The sequence below is a fragment of the Salmo salar genome, chromosome 16 (assembly GCF_965601325.2).
Source record: "Salmo salar chromosome 16, fSalSal1, whole genome shotgun sequence".
Classification (NCBI taxonomy): Eukaryota; Metazoa; Chordata; class Actinopteri; order Salmoniformes; family Salmonidae; genus Salmo; species Salmo salar.
Genome location: NC_138306.1, coordinates 33,998,669 through 34,016,522, shown reverse-complemented (window position 1 = coordinate 34,016,522; position 17,854 = coordinate 33,998,669). Strand labels below are relative to the sequence as shown.

At 46.5% G+C, this 17,854-nt stretch overlaps 1 protein-coding gene across 2 annotated transcripts in view; it reads left to right on the top strand.

The window, feature by feature from the left end:
- Nucleotides 1-16,065, top strand: part of LOC106573705 (zinc finger protein 423) — a 138,440-nt gene extending 122,375 nt beyond the window's left edge. For both annotated transcript variants that reach the window (XM_014148999.3, XM_014148998.3), the window contains 2 exons: nt 1,794-1,909; nt 15,263-16,065. In XM_014148999.3, coding sequence (XP_014004474.1) covers nt 1,794-1,909; nt 15,263-15,292 — 146 coding nt within the window. In that variant the 3' untranslated portion in view covers nt 15,293-16,065. The remainder of the gene's footprint in view (nt 1-1,793; nt 1,910-15,262) is intronic.
- Nucleotides 16,066-17,854: the final 1,789 nt, after the last annotated feature.

Genomic DNA, 17,854 nt, shown 5'->3' with positions numbered 1-17,854 from the left:
AGGCAATGCTACCAAATACTAATTGAGTGTATGTAAATGTCTGACCCACTGGGAATGTGATGAAAGACATAAAATCTGAAATAAATCACTCTCTACTATTATTCTGACATTTCACATTCTTAACATAAAGTGGTGATCCTAACTGACCTAAGACAGGGGGAATTTTTACTTGGATTAAATGTCAGGAATTGTGAAAAACTGAGTTTAAATGTATCTGGCTAATGTGTATGTAAACTTCAACTGTAAATCCATACAGTAAAGAATTAGCCAAGATAGAAAAAAACTCACTCCACACATCAGAATCAGGGTGCGAGATAGTGAAAATATTATGACAAATACCCAAGCTGCCGCTGACCGAGCAGAGCCAGTCCACAGAGGTCAACTCTGTGCTTCTGAGTAGGAGAACTCCGGTCCTTCAAGAGTCCTGCCGTGCTGATGGGAACGTTAATTAGAGCTGATTTACCCACGGTGCAACCTGGTGAGACGTCCCCCCTGAGTGGCTGAGACTCACACAGTCCGCTCTATTCAGTCACAGGCACAGCCACAGAGTAATGCACAGGGCCAGGGCCGGCCAGGCGTAGCACAGAGACTAGCAAAGCCACAATCAGCTTAATAATGGCACATGCACAGTCACAGGGCTGGACAGGTGTAACACCGAGACTAGCCGAGACTAGCAGGTCGAACAGAACGGCTCAAGGTCCTTCAGGCTTGGCCGTGGTCCCCTGTGTCTGCTGTGCCCCAGATCAGAAAGGTCCTGAGAGGTCAGAGAATAAAGAGCAGTTTGAAAGAGGAGGGCGGCTAATCCTCTGTGGCCGTCCGGACGGTTTAGGGGCCGGCTGTACGTGTCCTCAGAGCTAAGCAGCCAGGCTCTACAGGCAGCAGGCTGAAAGTCACATTGGACCTCTGGCTCCCCTCTAACAATCAGAAATCATTATTTCCACTAAATACAGATATGGTTGACTGCAGCTGAGATGCCATTTTGTTTCCATCTTTATCCATTGTCATCTTTCTGTTTGTCTTTCTGTATTTTTTTGTCTGTTTGTAGTATTTCTCTAGTAATTGGACATCCCAATCCCTCGCTGTCTGTCTAAGAATCTACCTGTTTATGTCTGTTTGTCTGTTGGTTTCTGTTTGTCTGTCTGCATCAGAAGACTTACTGTAAGCTCAGACCATGTAGCAGCCGCCCTTCTCTCTCTCTCTCTCTCTCTGTTCCTCTCAGTAGATGTGTCCCCCCATTCCCCCACAGGTACACAGCACTCTTTTAAAGTTTAACTCTATTCCTGTGCGGGTTATGAATAAGTTAGGGGGTGCTGCTCCTTTGGGGAGGGTTAATAATTCAGTCTTTCCACACACACAGCAAACTTAAGTTTACTGAAACATAACAGAAGAAAAAAAACACAGGAGCGAAAATTAAAAAACAGGAATGGAGGATAATTTATTGATAAATATCACAAGGTTTGTAGGGGATAGTGTGGTCTGCATGCTGTCTCCCCCATCTCTCCATCTCTCCTCTCATCCCCGTAGTGGCTCTGATGGCGCTTCGTCCACTAATGCTCATGTGAGAGGGGTCCTTTTCTCTTTATTTGTATTGACGCTGTTGAGGTTGTTGTTTTAGTTGAACTAGTATGACTTTGTCTCTAGCCTCAGTATTTGCTATCAGGGAGAGCGAGACTTGAAACCTTTCCCTTTTCCCTCGCAAAATTGTATTCAATAACCTAGTTCTCTGGTTAGCATAACTTATCATCAGTCTGACAAATCATCTAACCTATCCTCCTCCTTCTCCCCTCCCCCAGCCTTTGTCCAGGCCAATAAGCTGCAGCAGCACATCTTTGCCGTCCACGGTCAGGAGGACAAGATCTACGACTGCTCCCAGTGTCCACAGAAGTTCTTCTTCCAGACTGAGCTCCAGGTCAGTACACTAACACTCATTTCAAAACAACAGAGAGTGATGGCATCTCTAAGCACCATACAGCATCTTTTGCTGGCCAATATAATCTAAATCATAAGATATGACTTCAATATTAATTGCTTCTAATGGACTCCTGAGTATCTTAGCAGAATTTTTGATAAACCAATATTTTTGTCCACCTCAGTTTATGGACTTCACTACCAGGATTCAATTCCAGTGTTAAACAGGCTGTTATGACAGGGTATAGTTAAATGTGTTCTGTGGTATGATTGATAATTAATAAGAAACTCATCAGCTTTCTTATGGACAGTAACGGTTAGAGTCCAGTCTATTGCTAATCAATCAGCTCTCCTGCTGGGCTCTCTGGTGCACACATACTCTTACAGGAATCCATTTGATTAGCATAGTGAGAGGCCATCATTTAGCTGGGCTACCGCTACTACATACACGACCAAAAGTATGTGGACACCTGCTCGTCGAACATCTCATTCCAAAATCATGGCCATTAATATGGAGTTGGTCCCCCCTTTGCTGCTATAAAGCCTCCACTCTTCTGGGAAGGTTTTCCGCTGGATGCTGGAACATTGCTGCGGGGACTTGCTTCCATTCAGCCACAAGAGCATTAGTGAAGTTGGGCACTGATGTTGGGCGTTTAGGCCTGGCTCGCAGTCGGCGTTCCAATTCATCACAAAGTTGTTGGATGCGGTTGAGGTCTGTGCTGGCCAGTCAAGTTCTTCTCAACAAATCATTTTTGTATGGACCTCGCTTTGTGCACGGGGACATTGTCATGATGAAACAGGAAAGGGCCTTCCCCAAACTGTTGCCACAAAGTTGGAAGCACAGAATAGTCTAGAATGTCACTGTATGCTGTAGCGTTAAGATTTCCCTTACCTGGAACTAAGGGGCCTAGCCCAAACCATGTAAAACAGCCCCAGACCATTATTCCTCCACCAAACTTTACATTTGGCATTATGCATTTGGGCAGGCAGCATTCTCCTGGCACCTGCCAAACCCAGATTCGTCCGTCAGACTGCCAGATGGTGTGGCGTGATTCATCACTCCAGAGAACGCGTTTCCACTGCTCCAGAGTTCAATGGTGGTGACCTTTACTCCCCTCCAGCTGACACTTGGCATTGCGCATGGTGAACTTAAGCTTGTGTGCGACTGCTCGGCCATGGAAACCCATTTCATGAATCTCCAGACAAACAGTTATTGTGCTGACATTGCTTCTAGAGGCAGTTTGGAACTCGGTAGTGATTGTTGCAACCTAGGCGCTTCAGCACTCGGCGGTCCCGTTCTGTGAGCTTGTGTGGCCTACCATTTCGCGGCTGAGCCATTGTTGCTTCTAGACGTTTCCACTTCACAGTAACAGTTGACCGGGGCAGAAATTGGACAAACTGACTTGTTGGAAAGGTGTCATCCTATGATGGTTCCACGTTGAACGTCTCTGAGCTCTTTAGTACGGGCAATTCTACTGCCAATGTGTTCCTATGGAGATTGCATGGCTGTGTGCTCGATTTTATACACCTGTCAGCAAAGTGTATGGCTGAAATAGCCGAATCCATTCATTTGAAGGGGTGTCCACATACTTTTGTATATATTGTGTACTACCTGTTGTACAACCACACCTACATATACTTATACACACTATCTGTTTAACCACTAAAGATGCTGACACACTGTACATGTACAAGCAGACGCAAAGACATGCGGATCTAGCCACCCCTCCCCTCCATCAGGTTTTCTTTCCTCCATCCGTCCACTCCTCCCTCCCTCTCTCCACCCACCCTATCCTGGCAGGGTTCTGGCTGGGTCGGGTCATTAGGGTCCAGACAGATCGTGGAGGGCCAAGCTCTGTATAACTCACTCCAGAGTGGGTCCAGTGGGCAGCTGGGGTCAGTGTTATTCTGCCCTGCCCCTGGCTGGATCCATCATCCTGAGCTATCAGCCTACTACTACGACAAACCCTCCCTCTCTCCCTCTTTTCCTCATGTTTTCTCCCTCCCTCTTTTCCTCATGTTTTCTCCCTCCCTCTCCACTCTGGTGGTTGGTAGAGGAGTGGGTGGGTATGCTAGCCCTAGGAGTGAGCTGCCTGTGAGCATAATGGACAAATAATATCCATGGCTCCATTTTGGGGCTGTAACCTAGATCTCCTGACCAGCCCACAGAGCCCTCTCCCCCTAGCCCCGGACCCGGCCCCCCCACCCTGATGTGACAGTGATGTAGGGCTGACGGGGGTGGGCATATGGCCAGTCAGTCCATTTAGCAGCAGGAGGAGCGCTGAACCCTGTCGGTCACTGTCTGCCTCACTCCGATGCCGGGCGACCGAGAGATAAACACCAACTGATCGCACAGTGTGGCATGGCCCCGTCTCGCGTCTCTCCACCTTTCCACACTCCTCCATTTTTCCTCCATTCATTCCATCCTGTATGGCCACACCTCTCCCTCCTGACCGGGTCACGCTGTCTAAAAGAGGTGATGTTCCTCTCTGAGCTCATCTAGGTAGGACCACTCGCTTCATCACCAAGATATAGGAACGCCACACTCACATGGCCACAGCAGCATCCTCTGATGGGCTTGAGTGTGTATCCTTCACTTTTACTGGCCCTGTTCCATGTTTGGACATTGCCTCTCCCTTCCCTCCCACAAGCTCCCCAGCCCACCCCTGTCCTTTGCCCCAGGAGGAACAGTTGGGGATATGCAGTGGTCTGAGTGCGGAGATGAACTGGGCTGGTCGTGGAGGTTAGTGGTGGGACTGGTTGTTTGGGTGTTTGTGTTAATGAGGTCTGAATGGATGGAGGATGGAGGAGGCTGGCTGACCTGTCTGGGCTGTGCCCTGCTCGGGGCTCCCTACCCCAGCCCTCTGAGGGCCCAGGCAGGGCCACCCTCCGTTAATCTTCCAGCTGTCCCTTGGGCCTGTGTGGGGACACGTCACTGCATCATCCCTTCTCCCTCATGGCCACCTACTCCACGCTCCTCACTTTTCAAAACTCTCTCTCATGCCCCCTCTCTCTCTCGCTTTCTCTCTCTCCTTGTCCCATATGTACTAGCCCCCATTCATATTTTAGCCCATCTCAGCTCCTCTCGTCTCTTCTCATCTGTGCCTCTCCCCAATGCCCCATAAATAGTGCAGACGTAAGCTGGTAAATAAGTGATGCTTCGCCCCTGATCAGCGCTGTTAGACCCAGCCTGCCGGATCTGGATTCCTTTACTGGAAACTTCAGAGACTTGGCTGTTTTTTGTGTGTTGTTGTTTGTCTCCCCCAGGTATCTCAGAGCCCCCCCCCCCCCCCCCCCCCCCCCCCACACACTCACCAACCCTCACCCCTCCATGGTCTGCTGTCATTCGCTGACAGCATGGCTGATCTTTACACTATTTAATTTAACCCTCGAGGGAGGAGTGTGGGGGGGGGGGGCGCCCCACCCAGCGCTCCACCCAGCGCTCCCCCTCTGTTGGCATGTGTGTACACTATTTCCTTTAGCACTAGTAAATATTTAACTCCAGTCAGCAGTTTGGAATGAGAGGAGGGGAGGGGTCTCTGTCCTTCGGCATGTTTGTTTTTTGATTCCTCCTCCTCCCTCCCTCTACATCCAGAAAGTATTGAATATTTGAGGGCAGCGCATTCTCATCCAAAGCTATGCTGCTATGACAGTACTGTAGGAGCTGGGGTTTGGGTCTTAGAGCAGAGATACAGAGTGCCGGGAACATGGGCTGCAGCGTGTACACAGGCAGTCCAATTCGGATCTTTTCACATCAGATCATTTTCAGAGCTGATCTGATTGGTCAAAGACCAATTAAATCAAATCAAAGTTTATTTGTCACGTGCGCCAAATACAACAGGTGTAGGTAGACCTTACAGTGAAATGCTTACTTACAGGCTCTTACCAATAGTGCAAAAAAAGTGTTAGGTGAACAATAGGTAAGTAAAGAAATAAAACAACAGTAAAAAGACGGGCTATATACAGTAGCGAGGCTATAAAAGTAGCGAGGCTACATACAGACACCGGTTAGTCAGGCTGATTGAGGTAGTATGTACATGTAGATATGGTCAAAGTGACTATGCGTATATGATGAACAGAGAGTAGCAGTAGTGTAAAATAGGGGTTGGCGGGTGGTGGGACACAATGCAGATAGCCTGGTTAGCCAATGTGCGGGAGCATTGGTTGGTCGGCCCAATTGAGGTAGTATGTACATGAATGTATAGTTAAAGTGGCTATGCATATATGATAAACAGAGTAGCAGCAGTGTAAAAATAGGGGTTGGGGGGGCACACAATGCAAATAGTCCGGGTAGCCATTTGATTACCTGTTCAGGAGTCTTATGGCTTGGGGGTAGAAACTGTTGAGAAGCCTTTTTGTCCTAGACTTGGCACTCCGGTACCGCTTGCCATGCGGTAGTAAAGAGAACAGTCTATGACTGGGGTGGCTGGGGTCTTTGACAATTTTTAGGGCCTTCCTCTGACACGGCCTGGTGTATAGTTCCTGGATGGCAGGCAGCTTAGCCCCATTGATGTACTGGGCCGTACGCACTAAGAAAGATCCATATTGGGCTGCCTGTGTAAACGCAGCCATGGAGGCAAACCACTAACATACAGTGTGTGATCTGTGTCTGCTGTTTCTGATTGGACAAGTAGTGCACTGAGCAGTGTCTTTGTTCGCCTCATGTACATTCACGTTAGCAAAGGTATTTCCTTAGTTAGTCCTTGTCTATGTTCTCTGCTCTAGCTATGCTACGGTGTGTGAATATTGTAGTGTGTGTCTGTACTATGGATGTATTTGTGTGTGTGTGTGTGTGTGTGTGTGTGCGTGTGTGCGTGTGTGCGTGTGTGTGTGTTACTGGGGAGTTCTTAGTTTGCTCATTATGGCGTGCCACAGTGTGGAGGCAGGATTTGATCTAGGTGTCCCAGTGACAGTCTCTGGTTGTGTCCCCGCTGTGCAGAGTGGCGCTCCATGTTATTAGAATGGGGACCAAGAGATCTCTCTGCAGACCTCCCCACCCCAGCCCCCCGCCCCTTCCCAAAACCTCCTGCAAAATTATGGGCCAGCTCAGAGCGCTGCAGTCTGGGGACTGCATGCACCACATACAGGATGCATACAGCTGTCTGACTTGGCATACCTGGGTCTGTCTGAGCTGCACCACAGAACACTATGGTCCACTGTGGTAGCCTACACGGCTCTAGTTGTCAGGCAGCGGTGTGAAGCTGTGGTCACGGTATCAATGGTATAGTCTTTCACAGCTCGATAAACATATTGTACAAAAACAACACTTGAGATGAGAACCAGGATGTTGGTTCAGTCTTTGTGTATAGCATAGCAAATGTATCAACTTCTGAGGAGATGGAGCGTAGAACATACTATCGTCCCTCACTACCTCAGCCCCAGGACATGTTTAAGTTGTTTACCTGTTTTTCTGTGTTTTGTTTTCATTCTCATCCTGCACTGCGAAAGAAACTCAGACAAATTTGAGTGTGGTGAATTCAAATGAAAAACGCTCTACATGGGGTGAGCTAATCTTCTGAGAAAATCAAGACATTCACATCCTGTCATCTTACCATGTTGTGTGTGTGTGCATGTTATTTCCTACAAGTCTCTGAAAGGGGCAATGACACCCTGTATAATACCCACACACATTCCCCATTGAGATTCTGTCACAAACCTTCCCCTCGGGAAAAAACCCTCCTTAAGTGACAGTGTGGAATGAAGAGGAATGAAGAGAGAGGGAGGGAGGCCATGGCTGCCCTGACTCTCAGAGAGATGAGGTGTCTGGGAGAAAGAGGAGGAAAGATCCACAGGGATAGAGTCAGCTCTTCTATTTCTCTGTTCTTCACTCTCCATCCTTTCCCTTTACCTGTCTGTTGCATTCCATTACATGTATACTATCAAACACAGAGAGCTGGAGAGAGACATGGAGGGAGATGGAGGGAGAGGGGAAGGAAAGAGAGAGAGGGGAAGGAAAGAAAGAGAGAGAGAGAGAGAGATGGAGAGAGAGAGGAAGGGAAGGGGGGCAGTTCTCTATTCCTGGACCCTCTCTGTTTCAGTATGTCTGCCTCCACAGAGCAAAGCATCGTCCCTAGTCAGATATAACAGTTCAAAATCAAATCAAATTTAATTTGTCACATGCACCGAATACAACAGGTGTAGACCTTACAATTAAATGCTTACTTACAAGCCCTTAACCAACAATGCAGTTTGAAGAAAAATAAGAGTTAAAAAAAATGTTTACTAAATAAACTAAAATAAAAAATAAAAGAGCAAAAATAAAATAACAATAACGAGGATTTTACATGTGGTAGTGGTACAGAGTCAATGTGCGGGGGTACAGGTTAGTAATGAGGCTATATACATGTGGTAGTGGTACAGAGTCAATGTGCGGGGGTACAGGTTAGTAATGAGGCTATATACATGTGGTAGTGGTACAGAGTCAATGTGCGGGGGTACAGGTTAGTAATGAGGCTATATACATGTGGTAGTGGTACAGAGTCAATGTGCGGGGGTACAGGTTAGTAATGAGGCTATATACATGTGGTAGTGGTACAGAGTCAATGTGCGGGGGTACAGGTTAGTAATGAGGCTATATACATGTGGTAGTGGTACAGAGTCAATGTGCGGGGGTACAGGTTAGTAATGAGGCTATATACATGTGGTAGTGGTACAGAGTCAATGTGCGGGGGTACAGGTTAGTAATGAGGCTATATACATGTGGTAGTGGTACAGAATCAATGTGCGGGGGTACAGGTTAGTAATGAGGCTATATACATGTGGTAGTGGTACAGAGTCAATGTGCGGGGGTACAGGTTAGTAATGAGGCTATATACATGTGGTAGTGGTACAGAGTCAATGTGCGGGGGTACAGGTTAGTAATGAGGCTATATACATATGGTAGTGGTACAGAGTCAATGTGCGGGGTACAGGTTAGTAATGAGGCTATATACATGTGGTAGTGGTACAGAGTCAATGTGCGGGGATACAGGTTAGTAATGAGGCTATATACATGTGGTAGTGGTACAGAGTCAATGTGCGGGGGTACAGGTTAGTAATGAGGCTATATACATGTGGTAGTGGTACAGAGTCAATGTGCGGGGGTACAGGTTAGTAATGAGGCTATATACATGTGGTAGTGGTACAGAATCAATGTGCGGGGGTACAGGTTAGTAATGAGGCTATATACATGTGGTAGTGGTACAGAGTCAATGTGCGGGGGTACAGGTTAGTAATGAGGCTATATACATGTGGTAGTGGTACAGAGTCAATGTGCGGGGGTACAGGTTAGTAATGAGGCTATATACATGTGGTAGTGGTACAGAGTCAATGTGCGGGGATACAGGTTAGTAATGAGGCTATATACATGTGGTAGTGGTACAGAGTCAATGTGCGGGGGTACAGGTTAGTAATGAGGCTATATACATGTGGTAGTGGTACAGAGTCAATGTGCGGGGGTACAGGTTAGTAATGAGGCTATATACATGTGGTAGTGGTACAGAATCAATGTGCGGGGGTACAGGTTAGTAATGAGGCTATATACATGTGGTAGTGGTACAGAGGCAATGTGCGGGGGTACAGGTTAGTAATGAGGCTATATACATGTGGTAGTGGTACAGAGTCAATGTGCGGTGGTACAGGTTAGTAATGAGGCTATATACATGTGGTAGTGGTACAGAGTCAATGTGCGGGGGTACAGGTTAGTAATGAGGCTATATACATGTGGTAGTGGTACAGAGTCAATGTGCGGGGGTACAGGTTAGTAATGAGGCTATATACATGTGGTAGTGGTACAGAGTCAATGTGCGGGGGTACAGGTTAGTAATGAGGCTATATACATGTGGTAGTGGTACAGAGTCAATGTGCGGGGGTACAGGTTAGTAATGAGGCTATATACACAGGTTAGTCCAGGTCATTGAGGTATAATGTACAACTGAGATGTGTTGTTGCGGTACAGGACAAGCGCTGCGTGGTGTGTTTCCACTCGTTGCCAAAACAGGACCGGAACTGTCATGGCTTTGACAGTGACGTATGAGCTGGGGTATTGTCCCTGAGTGGGTTCTCCTGGCACTAAACAGTGTAGAGACGTGGTTGCACTGTGATCTGATTAACCACAGTAGAGATGTGGCTCGATCACTAGATCAACGTCATACATCACATCACTCACCACACTGAGGGCGTGGTAACGACATGGAGGTGATACTGTATGTGGGGTCTCTGTCTGTCTCTCATTCTCTCTCTTTTCCTCTGTCTCTCTCTCCATCATAGAGAACACACAGGATGGGGTCTTTTACACCCTGATGTTCTCCATTCAGCAGCTGGAGGCTGACACAAACACACTATAAATCACACACCACTGACAGCTCTACTAGGGAGAGAAGCTCACAGTCACACCATCAAACCTCCTCTTGAATATTCCCATCCCTTTCTCTTTCGCTCTACTCCTGTCTCTCTCTCCATTTCCCTCTCTCTCTCTCTCTTCCCTCTGGGTGGTCATTTTGTTGTGACACCACAAAACAAAACGCAGCCGACTACATCAAACCCCTCCCCTCACCTATATGCTTTGTTCGCTGCTCTTAGCTTTTTTGTTTTTTTGTTTAGGGTGCATTGTAATCAAATAAGCGGGGTCCCCGGGGACCTGTGGGGATTGGGTGTGTTATGACAGTGACACGGAAAGGGAATGGGAGTGTGCTCTGGTGATCAGGCCCGGAAGAGCGAATGGGAGAGCAGCGCTGCATGTCTCTCTGTACTCTGTCACCCATGGCACAGTCCGTCTGGGGCCCCTGAGCTCATCTGGCACTCAACACTCCTCTACGCCCCATAGAGTCTGTACGGATCTCACTGCTGTGCCACAGGCCCCCTCTCTGTTCTCTCTCTGGGTGTGCACGTGCGTAGTATGTGCACATTTTTTATATCATATTGTATATTGCTAACCCCATGTTATATTCCACAGGATATACTTACACCCCCTTGTGTCCCATTCTATAGTTCGAACAGGATGTCTTGGTAGGTGTGTTATTGAGGGAAGATGAGGGACTGAACCCCATAGCTGTAAGCCCAAGGAGGGATTCATTAGTTACACCAGCTGTATCAGGACAGGACCTGTAATACTGTATATCTACAGCCATTTCAGTGAGTGTGTGTTATGTTTAAATAAGTCTAACCAGGTTAGTGTGTTTCTGTGCGGTTGTGTGTTATGGCTAGCCAGTTCTATGGATTTGTGTGTGTGTGTGAGTCTTTTGGATGTTAGCAACAGGGGAGGGGAAGTCCCTCTTGGGTGATAGGGTGGGGGCCGGCGGGAGCATGGCGAAACAGGACATGGCTGGAGAACGGGCACATTTATTTGGTGGGGTGGTGGGGTTGGGGGGGGGGGGGTTGTTATTTGTAGCTCACTCCCCAGTGAGTTTCCTGTCTCTCGGAGGTGAAAACCTGGGAACATATGAAGCTTTAAGACAGCCCATCTGTTAGTCTCCGGCCCTTGGAAGACTGTCAACGGTCTAAAAATAAGCCACACTAAAGTGAACCAGGCGGCAAAGGTGATTTTTCATTTTGTGTTAAAAACAGAGCAGAGCAGAGAGGGACAGGCTAGCGCCGAAAGCAGTATTTCCTCTTCCTGTGGCTGTTTGAGATCGGGCCATATAGGCTAATCAGAGTATGCTAGACTTGCTTAGCGATGCTACTACAGTAGATCATGTCGGTATGTTATATCACCACAGACAAGATTTAACGCCCTAGCTGTTCAAGTGTTCCCAAATAGTGGGCACGTCAGTTATGGCTGCTGCTATTCTGCAAAAGCAAAAAGAAATGTGTGAAAGTTGTTGTTCTAGTACATTGATGTGCAGAGCAGAGGACTGTGTTTGTTAGAGGATTCCTGGTGAACTGACATGTTTAAGTCTCACCACCCCTGCCTGCTCCCCAGAGGACTGTGTTTGTTAGAGGATTCCTGGTGAACTGACATGTTTAAGTCTCACCACCCCTACCTGCTCCCCAGAGGACTGTGTTTGTTAAAGGATTCCTGGTGAACTGACATGTTTAAGTCTCACCACCCCTGCCTGCTCCCCAGAGGACTGTGTTTGTTAGAGGATTCCTGGTGAACTGACATGTTTGAGTCTCACCACCCCTGCCTGCTCCCCAGAGGACTGTGTTTGTTAGAGGATTCCTGGTGAACTGACATGTTTAAGTCTCACCACCCCTGCCTGCTCCCCAGAGGACTGTGTTTGTTAGAGGATTCCTGGTGAACTGACATGTTTGAGTCTCACCACCCCTGCCTGCTCCCCAGAGGACTGTGTTTGTTAGAGGATTCCTGGTGAACTGACATGTTTAAGTCTCACCACCCCTGCCTGCTCCCCAGAGGACTGTGTTTGTTAGAGGATTCCTGGTGAACTGACATGTTTGAGTCTCACCACCCCTGCCTGCTCCCCAGAGGACTGTGTTTGTTAGAGGATTCCTGGTGAACTGACATGTTTAAGTCTCACCACCCCTGCCTGCTCCCCAGAGGATGCCACAGAGCCTGGAGCCGTGAGGTGCCGGGGGGCCAGGGGGCCCTGCGGCGGCGCCTCAGACGCCTGATTGAAAGTGACATGATGGCAGCCCTGTCTAGGTCCTCGCGCGTTGTAACGCAGTTAATAAAGCGCGTATGTTGGAAACGTAGATTTCATTTTCCTTTATCTTTATCTCCTGCCTCCCCTCTCTCTCCCCCTCTGCTCTCCCCTTTCCCTCCTCCCTCTTCCTCCCCCCAGTGTGTGCAGCAGTCTCACAGTCTCTGCATTAGTAATGCGACTGGGCCATATTTCCCATGAGCCCACAGCTCGGCAGGATTTAGCCTCTCTTTTATAACCAGTTTAGGAAAACAATGACAGCCTAGATATTGACTGAGCAGTGAGGGGCTGTTCTGCCCATTGCACAGCCTCCCTGTGTAGAGGGGCGCTGTTCCATCCATCACACAGTGTCCCCCTGCTACACTGTGACATGCAAGCATGCTCTATCCGTTTAGTTTGATGGTACAATACAAAGGACTAACACTGTCAGTGATGTTCTACCTTTGTTAGTACAGTGGTTATCTTGTCGACTTGATGTCTTTGTCTTGGCAGTGAGGGAGTTGAAATGTGATGTTTGCTATGTAGATATTTGTAATGTGAAGTTGTTAGCCATTGATGTTGTGCAGTCTGATGGGAGGAGGAGGTTGTTTCAGGATCAACTCTTTGCTAGTTCTTCAGGTTGTAGGGGTGTAATAGTAATGGTGTTTGTCAGGTATTGGGGTGAAGTGTGTGTTCTCTGGCCGATGACAGGGTGTGTTTGTGGTCTCAGTCTCCAGTCTCCTCCTGCTTAAAGAGTGAGAGCAGAGCCCTCGATCTCCTCATCCTGGAGAATATATCAATTACAGCTACATAGGACTGATGTCACACTGAGAGTCATTATCAGATTCAGAGACACACACCATTCGCACCATCGATCGCCTACGGCTTGATCAATACCCCAGCCCCTGACGACGCTCTGAAATGAAGAGAGCTGAGACTAGCATCACAGTGTGTATGACTGTCTGTGTGTGTTCACACTGATTAACACATTTAACAAGAGCTACTTTTCCATTACACCAACCCAGTATTGCAGGCTCTAGTGTGTGTGTGTTTGTGTGTGTGTATGTGGGTTCTCTTCTAGTTTGAGTTGTATGGGAAACGGTGTATCCATCCTGTGGAATGTGCAGCAGTGTAGGTGAGGGTGTTTGTGTGGCTCCTCCTCTCCTCTCCTCCCCCTGTCTGTGCTGTTTCCATCAGGCCGCTGCAGTGCTGGTGTAACCCAGGACCCCAGGGACTCAGGGAGCAGCCACTGCCTCTCAATCCCCTCTTTCTGCAAATCAATACACACCAACAAAACCCTGGAAACCTGGGGGAAAACATGCACGCACACACACTCCCTCTCTCTCTCCCTCTCTAACACACACATACACGCAGACACACACAAACACATTCATGCACAAAGATGGGGCAAGGCTACGTCCCAAAAATGCTATTTTCTGTCACATAAGGAGACAGTTGACTCAAAGCAAGCACACATGAAACTGACATGTGCCTATACATGATGATGATGAAATCAAGATCTAATATTCTGTTTTCTGTAAAAATGTTCTGCCTCCGTTCTGGCTGGAGCTCTGCTTTGGTCTGCTTTGGCCTGAGTAACAGGAGAAACAGGCAGATGGTGAGCCAATCCTGACCTCTGCTGGAGGGGTGTAGAACTGCAGGTGTTGTGGATCAGAGAGAGAGAGAAGTGGTTTGCTCTCATAATGGGGTCAGTGGCTCCCAGTGAGAGACGGCTCCTCGCTGAAGAGCCCTCTGTGCTCGTTCCCACTCACATACGCGGGGGAGGGGTGCAGGAAAAGAGGGAGATGGAGAGAATGAGCGAGAGACAGAAAGAGGAAAAGAAAGACTGTCCCTGAATGGCTGCAATCAGCCAGTCTAGGGCTTTAAGACCCGGGCGCTTGGCCTTCTCTGCTGAACTAGTGCAGCCTGGCTCTGCCAACAGTCGTGTGCAAAATATGCGCACCAAGATAAGGCCCAAAGAATAAGTATTTATCAACGGAAAACCATGTTTAATCCTTCCGATTTTTCCCCTTTTTCTTTTTTCATAGTGGTGCACAGAAATATGGGCCTATCTGTGAGAGATTAATCTTGGAAAGCAGCTTTTAGCGGGAAGAGGGGGATGATTGCTGAGCTTTCCCTGGGAATTGGGTTTATGGTCCCGGGGAGAGCGCAGACGAACCAGCCAGCCTACCAGAAATCTCCCTAACACACAGGCCTCTGGGAGCCCCATATCTGCTGTGATTGATAGTTTAACTCTTCACATCTATCTGGTCTGAAGTTATATACCCTCTGGTTGAGGTGTGCAGAGAAACCAGGCTCCTGCAGTTGTTGATGGTGGTGTCGTGGATGTAATTTTGATAAAGGTGTTTTGTGCGTTATTAGGAATTCATGTGTTGCGCTCAAGTGCTGTTGGAATGTGGGCCTCATAAGGTATTGATATGGTGTTTTCAAATATTTATAAGAATATCAAAAGGGATGCGAGCCTCATAAATCTGAATAAACAAATCATTGTTTCATGTTGCCATGGATAATGAAGACCGCAAAGCAAAGACACAATGAATATAATATGACGTTTGGGTTTATCTGCAGCTCGATATATGATGTATAATGGGTGTGTGTGGGTAGAGCAGGTAGTCCGTGTTACAGGAGGCTAGGGTCCTCCGATGGACAGACAGACATGACTGTTGTGTATAAAGAGAGGTGTAGGGATGGTGGGGTAGGTGGCTGTGGGGGCTTGGAGGTGTGGGCACGTAGCTTATTATTTCTCTCCTCATGTGTTCTCCTCTCTTCCCTTCCAGAACCACACACTGAGCCAGCACGCGCAGTGAGACTAGGCCCGGCAGGACTCCTGGCTCAGCCCAGAACCCCGACCCAGGCCCGGTGGGGGAGGACCATTTCAACATCACAGCCAATCAAAGTGTCATTTGCTACTCACATGTAAAACTCTAACGATTCCGCCACCAGGCACAGCTATTACGAGCAGTGGGGAATGAATATTAATGGGATATGCTATTAAAAAAGAAAAGGATATAAAAAAAAGGAGATGGAGAGAAAAGGTATTGTACGTGCAGTATTTTTTATTGTCCCTGCTACCCGGTTGTGCGTTTTTTTTTAACAAAAGAAAAAATTGTACAAAAAAAGAAATGCCCTTAGTCTCTGATTTTAGTCTCTAGAAATGCATCATTTACCTTGTCCTCTGTTGCTTCTTGTATCAAACTTCATAGGTGCCAATTCTTTTCAAATTTTTTTGCATATGTTTTTACTCTTTCGTTATTGTACCTTTTTATTTCTTGCAGTAAATAGGTACTCGTGCTGTGTTGTGATTGTTTGTCGTAATATTTCTGAGTTTTCCTCCTTTTTATGATTATTGTTATATATTTTCTTTTTTGTAATTACAAAATAAAAAGACAAACAAAATAAAGTTAAGAAAAACATAATGGTTTGACTGGATTTTCCAGTCTATGGACCTAATGGTTATTGTAAAAATGAATATCATCAATTTCAGTGCAACTGGATGATGTCTGCTTTTTAAATGTGAATTAACCAGATTGCAATAACTAGTACAGTCAAAAAAATGCTAATAAATCATGAAGAAAAGGAATGTGTGTGTGTGTGGTGTGAGTCTTGTTTTTCTAATGAAAACCAGTGGCAACCAGGAGAGAATAACATACCTTCACTACAGCAGCTTTCAATGTAAGCCAGGGGTTGGAACCGCTTCAGGGAACAGAACTGAAAACCATAAAATAATGAAAATATTAGAGGAACAGAATCAGAACCGGGAACGAAAGAGGTCTTTACTGTTCCATTATTTTAAAAGCATGGGAACCGGTTAATAACTGACTGCTATGCAATCCCTCACTCTGTCACTCAGAAACATATATTCCAGCGTCTGACTGCCAGATGGAAATCTTTGCCAGTGGGTGTGCGTGTGTGTGTAGGCTACCTGCCCCTCCCCCTCCGAAGCGTAAGTTACTGTAGCCTACTGAAGACAATTCAAGCATCATTCAGACATTGGGAGCAATTTATAATTTTAATATTTGTTTTTATTAGAGAAGAATGAATGAACTTTTTAAATGCTAGCTAAGGATATTATAGTTCACATAGGTTTTATTAACTACAAAAAGGTAAGATGTGTTTTTAATTCTAGTGCTTCTTTGGTCCAATGTTAAGTCAACTCTCAGAAGCTCAGACAATTAAAGTTCCTCCATAGAAGCCATTCCTCCTTAGGTATAATTCTCTGGGCCTAATTCAGATAATGCATGTCATAAGATGCCCAGTGCTTCAAGAGAAGCCGCCTCCACCCTCTCTCCCCACCTGAAAAATGTCAGTAGCATTTTGCATCCCTTCACTTGTCCAGACATAACATAGTAAACCTAAACCACTCCAATTAGTAAGATATGTTATGTATTCATTTGTGGATATCTGTCCATTTCATGTATGTTGCAAATTAGATTTTTTTTTGTAACCTTTATTTAACTAGGCAATTCTGTTAAGAACAAATTCAAATTCACAATGACCTCCTAGGAACAGTGGGTTAACTACTTTGTTCAGGGGGAGAACAACTGATTTTTACCTTGGCAGCTCAGGGATTTGATCTAGCAACCTTTCGGTTACTGGCCCAACGCTCTAACCACTAGGCTACCTGCATCCCCAGGTAGCCTAGCCAATACGTATGATATATCACAAATTACAATTTGTACGATATGTTATGAATTGCAATTCCTACAATACTTTATGAATTTGCTAAATGTATGATATGTTACAAAATCCAATTTGTTGTGGCTAATGTTTGCTAGGTGGCTAATGCTAAAGTTAGCTAGGGGTTAAGGTTAGCTAACATGCAAAGTTGTTGCAGAGTAGCTCAAAAGTAGTAAGTAGTTTCAAATTTGCTAATTAGCTAAAATGCAAAAGTTGTCACGGTTGTCGTTGGTAATGGAGGACCAAAACGCAGCAGGTATGTGTACGCTCATCTTGACATTTATTAACTCAGAATGAACACACCAAAACAAAACGAACTACGAAACAGTCTTGAAAGGCTCACTCAGCAAAACAAGACGCAATCTCCCACAAATACACAGACAAACACACCCAACTAATATAGGACTTCCAATCAAAGGCAACACCACACAGCTGCCTTCAATTGGAAGTCCACCCCAATTAACTCAACATAGAAATAGATTACCTAGACTAAACATAGAATTACATAAACAAGGAACAGTGCCCAAAAACCCCGGAATACATAAATCAAATGCCCTTTTTAGAAAAACCATCACCCCGAACCACATAAACCAAATACCCTCTGCCACGTCCTGACCAAACTACAATAACAATTAACCCTTATACTGGCCAGGACGTGACAAAAGTTGTTCGTGATGAGATTCAAACACGCA